Raw genomic sequence first — 13,955 nt, 5'->3', positions numbered from 1 at the left:
AGGAGAGGTCCCGGAAGACTGAAGCAGGGCTAACGTGCCCATCTTTAAAAAGGGGAAAAAGGAGGAGCTGGGGAACTATAGACCAGTCGGCCTGACCTCAAAACCTGGGAAGCTACTAGTGCAACGTATAAAACGTGCAGTCTGCGAATACTGGGAGGATGCAGGGGTGATCACTAGCAGCCAGTATGGATTTACGAAGAACAAATCATGCCAAACCAGCTTGATTTCCTTCTTTGACAGGGTAACTGGTTTGGTGGATAGGAGGAATGCAATGACCATAATATATCTGGACTTCAGCAAGGCTTTTGACACAGTCCCGCATGACATTCAGATAGGTAAGCTGGAGAAATGTGGGCTTGTGGAACTACCATTAAGTGGTTAAACATCCGCAAACAAAGAGTAACTATTAATGGAATTAATTAACTACTAAAGGGAGGTCTCAGGTTGGGTTCCACAGGGATCTGTTCTGGGTCCAGTGTTGTTAAACATCTTTATTAATAACCTGGATGTAGGAATAGAGAGCTTACTGATCAAATTTGCAGATGACACCAAACAAGGGGGGCAGGGGTTGCAACACTTTGGAGCATAGGGCTAAAATTCAAAGGGATCTTGATAAATTGGAGAACTGGTGTATAGACAACAAAATGAAATTCAACAAAGACAAATGTTAGGTGCTACACGTAGAGAAGGAAAACCAAATGCACAAATACAGAATGGGGGATAACTGGCTTGGCAGCAGCACTGCTGAGAAGGATCTGGGAGTAGTGGTGGATCACAACTATAACATGAGTCAGCAATGCAATGCTGTTGCAAAATAAACAAATGCAATTTTAGGTTGCATTAACAGAGGCATAGTATGCAAGTCATGGAAGGTGACAGTACAGCTTTACTTGACACTGGTTAGCCCTCAGCTGGAGTACTGTGTCCAATTTTGGTCACCAATGCAAAGAAAGGATGTGGAGAAACTGGAAAAGAACAACAGGTGAGTGACAAAGATGATCAAAGTGATGGAGTGGAAGGTATATGAGCAAAGGCAGAAAGAACAGGGTATGTTTGGTTTGGAAAAGTGGAGCTTAAGGCGGGGACATGATAGCAGTCTTCAGATAGTTGAAAGGCTGCCATAAAAAAGATGGGGAAAAAGTTGTTCTCTCTTGCTACAGAGGGCAGGACAAGAGGCAATGGGTTCAAACTACAGCATGGCAGATTTAGATTGAATCTCAGGAAAAATGTATTACTTGTATGAGCAGTAGGACAATGGAACAGACACCTAGGGAGGTCATGGAAGCTCCTTCCCTGGAGGTTTTCAAAAGCGGGCTGGTTTGTCATCTGTCTTGGATGGTTTAGACACAACAAATCCTGCATCATGGCAGGGGGTTAGACTAGATGACCCCTGCAATCCCTTCTAACCCCAGGGGTCTATGATTCTATGATCTTAGCTCCCCAGCACCCAAATGTCACACAGGGGTTTAGACACCAATGGGGAAGGGGGTTAACTTGTGATCTGAGAGTCCCAGTTACTGGTAAATAATTGTGGTTTGGCCTGTGGGTAAAACCTGTCTCATGAGATCACAAATCACAAAAAGAGAAGTTAGAGGTGGAAAAGGCTCATAAGGTTACCTAGAACACCCTCAGAGGACACTGCAAGACCAGTCCCTTCTGCACTCTGTCCAGTTCAGTTATAAATATCCCAGATGAAGAGGTTTCATCACTTCCTATCACCATTCCCACACATGCTGAAGTCTGGGGATTGCTCCAGTATATCAGCCTCCCTATTGTGCCAGAGCAGGCAATGTGCCTCAAACAAGTGAGCAGGGGGCCGAGAGCAGTCAGCTACCAGTGAGTTTAAATGTCACCTCTTCTTCTCACTGCTGACTATATTTCTGTGTATTTCACAGCCTTCACAATTAAGCAAAGCCTCATATGCCAGCTCTCGAGATAGTCAAGTATCAGCGACACCATTTTTCAAATAAATTAAGTGAGAGACTGCCCAAAGCCACTTGGGACAAAGCTAGGAAGACAACTCAGGTGTCCAATCCAGCACAATTAAGACTCAGCCACACTGAGCATGCTAAATCTATATGGTTGGCTACCGTGTGTATAATAACTAACCACTAGACCACGCTCCCTGTCCAGACTCAGGAAGAGAATCCAGGATGCCCAGCATTCTGCTGCTGTCTAACAAACAGCACGCAATCTGCTGGCAACGTGTGTGCCACAGTCCCTGCTAGCTGCTAGTCCAAGCCCAGGCTAACATTTACTCCTGTAGGTCTAGCGTAGAGACCTGGACTGAAGATATAAACTCTGCCAATGGGACGCACCCTGCTGATGAGCTGCAGAGAGGGGAGAGTGAGGTGCCTAAGCATGGGATGCACAGAAGCCAGCATGCTGAGCTGACTAAGCTAGCCGGTTGGAAATGTTGAGGAGAGGGGTGTGGCCTAAACCCTTCTCCTTTCTAGGGCAGCTAGGTGTCTTAACTCGATTGGGATTTACAGTTGTGCCTCTCTTGGAGCTAAGCGCCTAAGCCTGGAGAGGTCAGTCCTTTCCTACAGGGAAAGAGAGAGAAAGAGAGACTCACCCCTCAGAGCTGGCTAGTCAGGCCACTCCCCCAGGATGTGGGAGGCCTGTTTTCCAATCCCTGCCTGCTGATTTAGAGCAGGAGACTTGAATCCAGCTCCCCCATATCCCAGGAGAGCACCCTGGCCACGAGGCTAAGGTGGATATCTCTCAAGTTCTCCTGTTAAAACTGGACCATTGTGTATAAATGCTTAAATATTAATTGGAACAGGGACTGGAACACAGGTTTCCCTTCCCACCTCCGGGGAGAGTGCCCTCACCACCAGTCTTGAGTGTGCCCCTTTGTATGGGTTAGGCATGTCCTGAGAACACCTACCAGATTGGGCCCCTTTGACACAATGGGAATTTCCTGTAATATTTTCACAAGTCCTAAATATGCCTCAGTTTCCCCTAAATTTTGCATGGTTTCCCAGTGTGGGGAAAAGGACTAAGTTTGCTCTCAGGGCAAGCTAGGAGAGATAGCTGTGAGTACTTCCCTTACCTGTCTGAGCCTGAACAGGTCATTGAAAAGGATTGGCCAAGACTGACCCCATATCAATTGAAAATCTGAGAAGCCCGTGGCAAACCGAAGCCCCAGGACACTGACATCCAGCAACCAACAACCCAGAGGGAGATGGATTTCCCCACCTCCCAGCAGAGAAGCTGAGCAAAGACCCCAGCTCAAGAAAAAAGGACATAAGAACATCAGACTGGCCAGACTGGGTCAGACCAATGGTCCATCCAGCCCAGTACCCTGTCATCTGACAGAGACCAGTGCCAGGTGCTTCAGAGGGAATGAACAGAACAGGCAATCATCGAGTGATGAAGGACTGGAAGGTGTGAGGTGGGTGATAAAGGGTTGGCTTCTGGAAGGAGTCTGGGCTCCCTCACCTAGGAAGTAAGGAGGTCCACCTGAGAGAGAGACAGCGCTTGAACATGGGGTTCACAACAGCGTGGCTGGGCTCTGGGCTAACCAGAATGAACTATAGTGTAACTTAGTTCTGCCTCTCTGTGCTAACCTAAGGACTTGCAGATTCTGCAGCCAGGTGACTAATAAAGGTTAGCAAAGGACTAACCAAGGCTGCCTGTGTCGCTGTAATAGTCACTGAGAGCCCCGCACCCTGAAGGGGACAGTACAAGCCTCCCGCTGGAATCTGGCTGGGGTGAGTCGCTGCAGGGAGCCACGGAGAGAGACAGGAATTACTGGTGCCGACAGCCCAGTTCCAGAGTCGTGGAGGCCACGGGCCTGCCCCTGTGGACAGTGTGGGTCCTTGGGGCCCAACCCACTACAGGGGTCACTCCCAGGAGACTGGTTACAGGCTGGGCATAGGCCAGATCCTGTGACTCTGTGACAGCCCCACAGCCAAGACAGGAAGAGGAGAGCCTAGTCTGACAACGCACTGGGACTTAGGCGTGAGCGGGGGCTCCAAGCAGCTCAGCGGCGTCAGGACTTAGGAGGCTTTGCACATGTGCTCCAGCCGGAATGTAGGCACCTCAGGGACTTTGCTGGCAGAAATGGAGGTGCCTCAGGAATTTGAGTGCCTACTTGGCGGCTGAAAGGTGGGTTTTGAGGTTCTCAGTGGTGCATAAATATTGGGCTTTGCCACTAACATGGCAGTTAGGTCCGTCAGTTGATTTGTGGATCCACTGGTTGTGGGCTGGGTCAAATCTCAGCTCGTTCAATTGCCCAGTGGTGTCAGCGGCCTCATGCGATGGTAAGGGCTGTTAAAAGGGCAGAATTATTTTCATGGGTCAATAGCAAAGTGAGACTGGATTGCCTGGTTTAATGACATGATCACACAGTATTTTTTCACAGGGAGTCAGATCTCCCATGGTTCCACTCTCTCCCCCCAGAGGAGGGCAGCTCAGTCCAACACCCGGTCACAGAGACACCATAGCCAGTCACCACAGAGTCAAGCCCTCAGGACTTTCATCTCCCAGAGACCCTGTTTAGGAAGAGCAGACTGCTCAGACTCAAGGGGACAGCTCCACCTGTCCATATTCTGTTATCATACATGGGAGCATTCACCACAACAGGTGTCACCAGGTGAACGTGTCAGACCCCTCTACAACTAGGTGCTGGAACTAGGGGTGCTGGGGGTGCTGCCACACTCTCTGGCATGAAGAGGTTTCCATCATATGCAGGGTTTACAATTTGGTTCAATGGCTCTCAGAACCCCCCCACTATACAAATTGTTCCAGCCTCCCTGCCTCTGCAGAGGCTGAACGTGTGCAGAGGACGTTCTACCCGCTAACCTGGGTCAGCCAGAACAGCCTCCACAGGGACTGAGAGAAAAGCCTCCTTCCAAACAGCTGTGACACACGGGTGAGAATCCTGGCACTGGTTTTCAGGGCAGGATAACTCTCTTACACAGGCTACGGGGATAGGAAGGTTTCATGTTCCAAGCTGTGATGCTGAGTAATGGTTAATCAGTGTGGCATCTTCCGGTAACTCCCTCACACAGGCCACTAGAGGGCCTTTGGTGAACCAGCCCAACTCTTTCCTCGCCACCTGGCTTACAGGCTGCTTGGAAACAGGGTGAACCTAGAGACTGTTTATTTTGCTGCTGGCTCCGGGGTAACCGCTGAGATGTTCTTGGGGCCAGGCCTGTCTTATGTGACATCAGACCGACAATGGGGCAGAATAAACCTGTTTGAAACCTGAAGCCTGCAGTTGTATTTCCCTTCCCCGCAAACCCTGGTGATTTTGGTCTGGTCTGATCATCTGCCAAGTTTGTTTCAAGCCCTAAGGCCAGATCTGAGTGCCAGGCACAGACAGCAGCCTCAAGGGGGAGATAGTCTCTGTGTTAGAGCTCTGATACACACCTTGCCTCCAGCCAGCCACAGGGCATGAGCTGCTCACTGTAAGCTCAGAGGGGTGGAAAAGCCCGTGATAAAAGGGAACAGCAGATAGACCCGTCAGTGCAGAACTGGGCATGGCCTCACTGCCATTAGGAAAGAGAGAGCAAGTCTTCCCATGGTACTGCTCGCTCCTTGATTTCCCCGGGCACCAGAGGCCAGAAGGGGCGAGATTCGTGACATGAGAAATCCCGGCCAGTTTGGGGCTGAGCTGACACCACCGATGTATTTTATTAGCTGGACGCAGAGTGGATTTGGGCAGTGCACGGGTTGCTGCAGAGTTTAACTCGCCAGCCTGAAGCATGGGGGGCTGAGGAATGACTCTGCTTGAGATGCTCTTTCTTTTCCATCAGAAACAGATCCCCAAGGAAGCAAACAAAACTCCCATTGCCATCCATAGCTAGTAGCAATGAGCTCTGCAGATAGTGTGCTTCCTCAGGCCCCCATCGCCCCTCAGAGAAGCTCTTGACTTGAGGCTGGTGTCCAACTGCAGAGGGTTAAAGAGTTAACATGGGAGCTTGTTAAGTTGCATTCAGCATTCAACCAGACCTGTACATCCTACATGCAGCACTGGAAAGGAATCTGCATTCTAACCTACACACTTCAAGATGACAGGTTTCAGAGTAGCAACCGTGTTAGTCTGTATCCGCAAAAAGAAAAGGAGTACTTGTGGCACCTTAGAGACTAACAAATTTATTTGAGCATAAGCTTTTGTGAGCTACAGCTCACTTCATCGGATGAATTCAGTGGAAAAGAAATCTCCCCACTGTATTTTCCACTGAATGCATCCGATGAAGTGAGCTGTAGCTCACGAAAGCTTATGCTCAAATAAATTTGTTAGTCTCTAAGGTGCCACAGGTACACTTCAAGATGTCACTTCACTGGGGGGAGGAATTAGGGGGGGAGGCAGCTTCCCAAAGGAGGCCCTGGACTGCTCAGAAAATGCTGCCTGTTTTCTGTGGTATCTGGGATTAGACCCAGAGTCTGAAGTCACCTAAAGCTACTGCAGCACCTCTGAATCCTTCCCAGGTGCAAGGAAGCCAGGGCCTCTGTCCCATATTGGGCAGAGCATCAGCATGTGCCTGTTTAGAGGCATTCAGCTAACTTGCACTTGTTTTGAAACTGAATCAGAACATCCCCATTTCTGAGAGAGCCCCTGTAAACAGCAGGGCCCCATGTCTGCTTTTAAAAGCTCCACTCCTGGGTGTTTATAAGGGTCTTTCCTCTCTGTCTACGCTCCTAAAGGGTATTTCAGCAAGTGAGAAGCTGCAGAGTTAAGTGACACGTACTGGGGCACAGTGAGACTGGCTCCATGTAGAGTGCTGGTAAATGTGGAAAGGGACCAAACTGGGCAGCAGGGCAAGGTTGTCTTTGCTCTTTATCCTTCCAGTTCCAAGTATCTGAGGTGCTACTGATAGCTGCAACAAGTACAGCATTTCAGACCAATATGTGACTTTCCAGGTGATGGTGCCCCTATAAATAGGCAGAGACCTCTCCCCTGGCATAGAGAGAGGCTGGCTCCGAACATCTGAACTGTGGGATTTTGCAGATGCCCCCAAGCTGCATAATGGGCTGAACCAAATGCCTGGATCTGAACATGTCCAGAACGGGGCTGTGCCCAAAGGTGTCTGCAGTTGGACTGGTTCTACCTGAGAGCATTGGCTGGTTGGAGAGCCAGGGCTCAGTGCCTTGTTCCCTGCTAATGTTCAGCCATCGACGCCCCTGATAGGGCCAGGCCTGAGGAGATTTTGTCAGTAGTGCCAGTCTCAGTGACTATGTTGGGTAGGTTGTAGCTCAGCAGTAGAGACTGTTCCCAGCTTGAGGCCTATCAGGAAAAGCACAGCCTGGCATAGAGCAGGGGCTGGGTACAATCACTCATCACCATCATCAACTATTATGAGAAGAGGTTCCAAACAAGCTATGGCCAGTGGGCAGAACTTGCTTCTCTAGGGACAGTGACGGAGCCAGGGGTCTGAGTCAGCCCTGTGCCAACTTCCCCTCACTAGGGCGCATGCAGGAACGTGACTCCATGCTCACACCAGTGCCACATGGCTCCTGCGACCTCAGCCTGGCTTATCTGCTCCTGCTCCCATGACTTGGGAAGAGGGGTCAGGCCCTCAGCCAGAATCCCAGCCTTGATCCAGACCAGCAGAACCCAGACCAGCTGAGATGGGAAGGCTCCCAGCTCAGCACAGCTCCTAGCGACTGGGCCAGGAGAAGGCGTCCATCTGGGAGAAGCTCCTGTATCCAAGATGTCTGCCCTGTGGCTCATCTGGGACAGTTGTTTCCAGTAGGTCATGAACCTCCTGGTTTGTGTGTGGCCTGGGGCAGTTCAGACTAGTAGGCAAGGCCATTTACACACCATGCATTGTAGTGGATCTAGTACACTGGGAATATGGAGCCTAACATAATGGTACTGAGCACTTGTACAGAGTAGAAGGGCCAGCATCATGGCCCTCACGTTAGCCAGTTACATTCTGTTGAGATAGGTAAGTGTCATTGTCCCTGCTCTCAGATGGGGAAACCAAGGCATGGGGACCAAGGGCCAGGCTTGCACATGCACCAGTTTGGGCACCCATGTTTGAAAATTTTGGCCCAAGCAACATTCCCCGATTGAGAGCAGCAGTCAGCGTCCCAGTGGTGGTGGCTTGCAGAGCATGAATCACAGATTAGTGTCCTTGCAATCCCCTCCCACGGGACCCACACATGCTAATGGATCTGCAGAGTGAAATGCTCATCTCTGTCACGCAGTGGGCCAGGTCTTGTCAGGCTGAATAAGGCCTTCAGAGGAGCATTTAGGCAATTGCTTTGTTATGGGAGAAATCTGTCCCAGCTCCATGAGCCAGCCCAAGATCATCCTTATGACTTCACAAAGGCCTGTAGGGGGCATGTGTCAGCGCCCAGGAAGAGTGTTTCCGTCAACCTCACAGCTGCCTCCCTGTCAGAGTGCAGAGGAACCATCCCTCCAGCCCAGGTCCCAGTGAGCTTCCCCAGCCCGCTGCCATGGCCGCCTGCCTGCCTGCCCGGATTATCCCTTTGGGCTCAGCTGCCACTCTTGGATCCTCTGGCAGGATCACTGTTAATCAGGTATAACCCCAAGGGCAGGCACAGGGAGAGGACAACCAGCCAGTGCACAAGGGTTATTTTTCACTCTTTTCTTGCTGTGATTTGACTTTCTAAGCAGCTCTCCCAGACTCCGCAGGGAGAGTGCCAGAAATTCCCTTTCTTTGGGGCATACGCTCCCTGCAGAGGTGATCCCAGAGATGACAGCCAGTGCTGGCCCCCCTCACTTGCTGACAAAAGCTGGCCCTGCAAGCTGCTGGAATGGAAGAAATGGGGGCAGGCCTGGAGCTGTGCTGTCCGGGCCTTCAGGAGCCTTGTTGGGACACACGTGTCCCTCAGATCCCCTGGACTCAGTGAAAGCCAGGGTGCCTTGCTATGGAGTGTCCAGCCCACAACTTCTCTCCCAGGGCTCAGCAGAGCTGAGAGTGTAACTTGTTGGCACTGCAATTGTTAACCCTTTAAGTTCCTGAGAGCATTCACCCCGCCCCCCCACCCCCCCAGGTGTAACCCTTTCAGTACTGGAGTGTAGTCAATATCTCCTCCTCCTACATTTGCTCCCCATTCACAACTCAATACATTTAACCTTGTCAGTGCCATGATGCACACCCCCTCTCCCTTGCCTGCAATTCACCCACTGCTGGAGAGGTTTAATTAGATCCATCAGCTAAACCAGTCAGGGTCAGGATGCATGTTAAGATAAAACAAGACACAAACCAACATACGTTGAGTTTTCACAAGTCTGTTTTTAAATACTCCATAAAAACAGAGGGAACTCTCAGGCAACAATGTCGTGAATTAAGATAGGGTTTGACTGTAAACACTTACATGGATTTAAACAACATTATTTGAAAATTTAACAGAAACACACATTGTTTGAAAAACCTGGCAATTCCGAGTCAAGATTCTACTAGCAGCCTTAAGCTGGACCTTGTCCCCCTGCCCATCTTCAAAGTATCACCAGAAATTCCCTTGCTCTGAGTTACCATACCTCATCTACTTTTTCTCTCCACCTAATACCAGCCATTAACCTTTGATACATTCACTCAGATATTCAGGGGGAATCACATCCATGTACAGTGCAGAGAAAACACCTTTCTCATCTGCTATTCCATTGTAAGCCAGAGGTCTCAACCTACTTCTTCAGCCTTTACATGCAGACTGGAACCTCTGCTGCATCTACTTCATCCAGCCAAATGAGGCTCATTGGAACCTTAGCCTGTCCACACCCCACAAGCTACCCAGTGTTAGCCTAGGGCACTATCAGTGCCAAATCACGCTGAGATGTGTCTAGAATGTTATACATTCATTCCTCGTACTGTGGTACTGTCAGTGAAGGACCTTTTATATCTGTTTCCTCATTGGTTGACCAGGGAAGGTGGAAACAAGTAGAGCCATGCAAATCTGCAGATATTCACTTTATATCCACAGATAACCACTTCCATGGACCATGTTTGTTGATCATGGATTGAATGCGGATGCAAATTTTGTATCTGTGCAGGGATCTAGAAACAAGATCAGAGTTAAGGTGGTTTCACTCTGCATTTTCTGGCTATCAGATTTTGTGTGCAGTTTGTGCTGTGGTGTTCCAGTAATGACTGAGTGCACCTGATTTGGTTTGGAGCAGTGGCTCTATCCATATGAATGGTTTGTTCTGGGAAGAGTTAAATACATTCAGGGAGAAAGGTTCCTGGAACAGCCCCTTGTGCGTCCCAGTTGATTTAATGTGATCCCATTGATACTTGGAGCCTGCAGGAGAACATGGCAGCCAGGCAAGCAAGAAAAATCATTGTTCCTGCAAAATTTGTCAGGATGACCTCAGGTTTGTGTATTTATCTTTGGCAAAATAGACAAAATAAACACACACACAAATTCTTGTCTCTTACTCCTAGGAAATGGGAGGAGAGAAAACCTTAGTGCCTGCAACACATTGGAATTGCTGACGTGTAGATTATTCCGCATTTCAAACCACAGTTAGGTTTCCCAAATTTCACTTGGAGTAGCTATTCATTGCATTATATGGTGACTGCTGCAGTCTCTGCACATGATACAGCTGTGCTGAGCCCTTCCCCTCCACTGCAGGCAGCTGGGAGAGGAGAAACTTGCCATGTATGTTCTGGGCACAGGACTCAAGGGAGGATTACCAGTGACTGTCTAGAGAACCTGGCCTGACAGAGACTATTTCCAACCATTTCTTCCTGCCTGCAGAAACTAATTTTTTTCCTGATTCCCACTGAAGCTACCAAAATGGAACCAAGCGACTAGTAGAGATGGGCTATCAATAGGTCAAAATGATTCAAACAACTCTAAAGGCGACAGTTATGTCTGTATCATCAGATGGCTGCCCCCGCTATGTGCTGCAGAGATGAAAGAGGATTCTGGCATTAGGACACCAGTCAGATAAATAACATGTTTCCATCGCCCATTAACTCTGTGATAGCCCTTTCTGCAGTTCAGTAATTCAGACCATATAGCGACGGGAAGAATCCATTCAAACTCCTGCTTTTGCGACATCAACATGGAACTGTTATAAAGACATACGTAATCACGAGTCACAAAGAATACTTCATCCCTTCTAGAACCCAAGGGAATGATCACAGCCTAACACCTGCTACCTGCCTGCTTAGCACCCCTAGGCAATAGAGAGTCCTATTAGGGCCTGATTCTCCATTGCCTTACCCCTGTGCTATTTACACCTGTGCAGAGTGGGTGTGAGGCCCAATCCAGTCCGAGTACTCTACTCCCTGACACCAGCACTAGTGTTTTACAGCTACCGTACGCCAGCTTTGTGCAAATGTAAATGGCGATCAGGCCTATAAACGACTTGTACCAAAATGAGATTGATCATTTCAGTCATTTATTCAGTTTGTCTCTTTTATTGCATATTATGTGGCAATTTAACTCAAGACAACAGCCCTGTCTGTAGGATTCCTTGATTTCTGCCGACATTCAGCTTTTCCTTCCCCCCTAGTTTTAGTGATGTGTCAATAGCTGGGATTGGGATGTTGTTAATGCTGGCCCTGAGCTGCTCATGCACTCACCTGCACCATGGCTAGAAACGAACATCCACAAAGCTGGGATTTGGGGAAGATTTGCACTAAAATAATAAATAGGCAAAATGTGGTCAAATCGGCATCGTATCTTTCAGCAGCCAAATAGCAGTTCTGGGAACAAAGGCCACAACGTGAAGAATGACCCATAAATCAACTGCATTAAAATTGCTGAAAGACATGAGAATTTATGGAAGTGAAGACCCATAAAATTTAAACTTGGTAAAGAATCATTTGAAAAATATGTTTTGAAATTCTGCTGTCAGCTCCATAATAAAGCCCTCTTACAAATAACCCAGAAATGAGTCTTAAAAACAATAATGGTTCATTTGAAAAGAATGTGATGACACAGAACACATCCCCATCCCCCTCTCTTCAGAAAGGTGGCAGTATTGCTTTGGAGTTGCTGCACGAATTGTTAGAAACTGAGACTTCCTTCAAATGAACAGCAATGTACCATAATATACCAACAAAATCTAAGGAATGACTTAATCTAATGCAGTGTAAGATCCTAGCGATATGGAAACCACACCAAAGCCCTGGACCGAAGTTGTGTGTAACTCAGCCAGACTAGGACCCTTGTGTTTCCCCACACACATTTGGATTTTTAACCAACTGCCAACTTCATATTTGCTAAGAAAACAAAGTTTAAATTGACCACCCAGCTATCTAAGAGATCCTGATAACACCACACATGTCTAGTATTGGTATCAGAAGCCTCTGATCTTCTTATTACCCGCAGCATACACAAAGGCAAAACAAGAGTGGGTGATGGTCTGGAATGGGCTTTATATATGGTGAGTCCAGACATAATTTGTCTATATGTCCACATGTACAGTAGATCTATAGAGAACTGTATGCTATTGAAGCTAAGAGCAGATTGTCAAATACATTTTTCTAGCATTATGATCAGTTAATTTACATTAATTAATGTCAGTTAAAAGAATGAGCAACACAAACGCATACACCCCCCTTATTTATTATAAGTATAGAACATGAATAAAATCACAAGTGTCCAGCAGAGGGGCTGAGTCAGAAGTGACCGTCCCATAGTTCACCTTCACTCACCTTCACTCATGCAGACCGTCCTCTGGGAAGCCCCTCACTGGGACTTCCACTAACTCACAAAAGTGGGACATGTTTTTAGTTGCAAACCCTCCGAAAGTGGCACTCAGCTGTGTGGCTCTGGTTTTATTCTCTGATGATGTCACTTTAAATATTTTGCATGTTCCATTTGTTATTTTTACTTCTAAAAATGACGCATTTCTGCAAATTCATTTTTATGCAATTAGTCACAACTTAATGGAACAAAGTCAACTGCCTGGATGTCAGAGTAAATGTCAGGCCTGTCTAGTCTGTGACTAGCATGTATATACAGGATAGCACCTGGAATATATGGAGGAGATTAGGCATGTCGTTTTTCACAGCTGCTCTTTTGGATTTCTGACCCAGTCCTTCACCATAGGGCCCAGGCCAAGAGAACCGCGAACTGTAGCTTTACCAACATACATCACAAACATAAATTGAAAGCAATGAAAAAGCAGTTAAAAAGTAATAGAGAAGAAGGAAAATGAATTTCTTCATTTGCAGAATAGCCTCTGTGAGAGCAAAGCCATGACAGCTTTATGACTCCCTGATTATTTTACTTGCATGCGGCTTCCAAACATTTAATGAAAACCAGCGTATGGCTGAGGCTTGAAGGAGAAGAAAACTTTAGACGAAATTCTTGATGCTTAGCCCTACCTGATCTGAACTTGCTCCGAATCAGCAAAGAATGCTCAGAACCCAGCAGTGTCATGGTGACTCTCTGTGAACAGATCCAGAAGCCCCCGCACTTAAAGCATGAACTGGCTCCAAGGAGACAAGCTGGCCACTGCTAGGGCCCCAGGATTCATCCAACCCTCCTGGGAGCCTCTGGGTGCTTTCAGAGCTGGGATTGTAGAAAGCAGCAAGTGACTTGAAAAGATTTGGTCCCATCCAGCACTGTCCCTCCACAGAAACCAACTGCTCTCCCCTGTGCTGGGTTGAACTAATTAACTTTGAGCTAGCAGGACCCTCCTCCTGCTCAGAGTTTACTATCAGCAGCATCACTGGGTGTCCTGGCTGATGTCATAGTCTAGCAGGGAGCAGCAACTATCACTAAAGGGTCTTAGGAAAGACAGAAGTTTGATATCTGATCCTTATTACTACCAACAGGAACTTGGCCAATCAGGAGGCTCCTTGTTTCAGCCAGCCGGCTTCAGAGCAGCTCTGAAATATCAACAGACCCAGAGCTTAACTCTTTCCAGCATGGGGAGAGGTAGCCACCGGGAATTCCGTGTGATGGGACTTAACTGCACAGCACCTAGAGGGGGGCTTAATAGCTGCAACTTGAAAATAATCTGGGCACCTTATTCTCTGATACTTAACAAGGACTTCAGGGACATTACATGG

The 13,955-nt window shown here is 48.0% G+C and overlaps 1 protein-coding gene across 7 annotated transcripts in view; it reads right to left on the bottom strand.

Moving 5' to 3' along the window:
* Positions 1 to 13,533, bottom strand: part of MYOCD (myocardin) — a 92,336-nt gene extending 78,803 nt beyond the window's left edge. For 4 of the 7 annotated variants that reach the window (XM_074971165.1, XM_074971160.1, XM_074971163.1 and 1 more), the window contains exon 1: positions 13,266 to 13,533. In XM_074971165.1, the coding sequence (XP_074827266.1) occupies positions 13,266 to 13,320 (55 nt within the window). In that variant the 5' untranslated portion in view covers positions 13,321 to 13,533. Of the gene's footprint in view, positions 1 to 12,580; positions 12,850 to 13,265 lie in introns of those variants that run through there. The other 3 variants (XM_074971166.1, XM_074971164.1, XM_074971162.1) reach the window with 2 other exon arrangements.
* Positions 13,534 to 13,955: the final 422 nt, after the last annotated feature.

Source organism: Natator depressus, chromosome 14 (genome assembly GCF_965152275.1).
Source record: "Natator depressus isolate rNatDep1 chromosome 14, rNatDep2.hap1, whole genome shotgun sequence".
NCBI classification, from domain to species: Eukaryota; Metazoa; Chordata; order Testudines; family Cheloniidae; genus Natator; species Natator depressus.
This window is presented reverse-complemented; position numbering and strand designations above follow the sequence as displayed.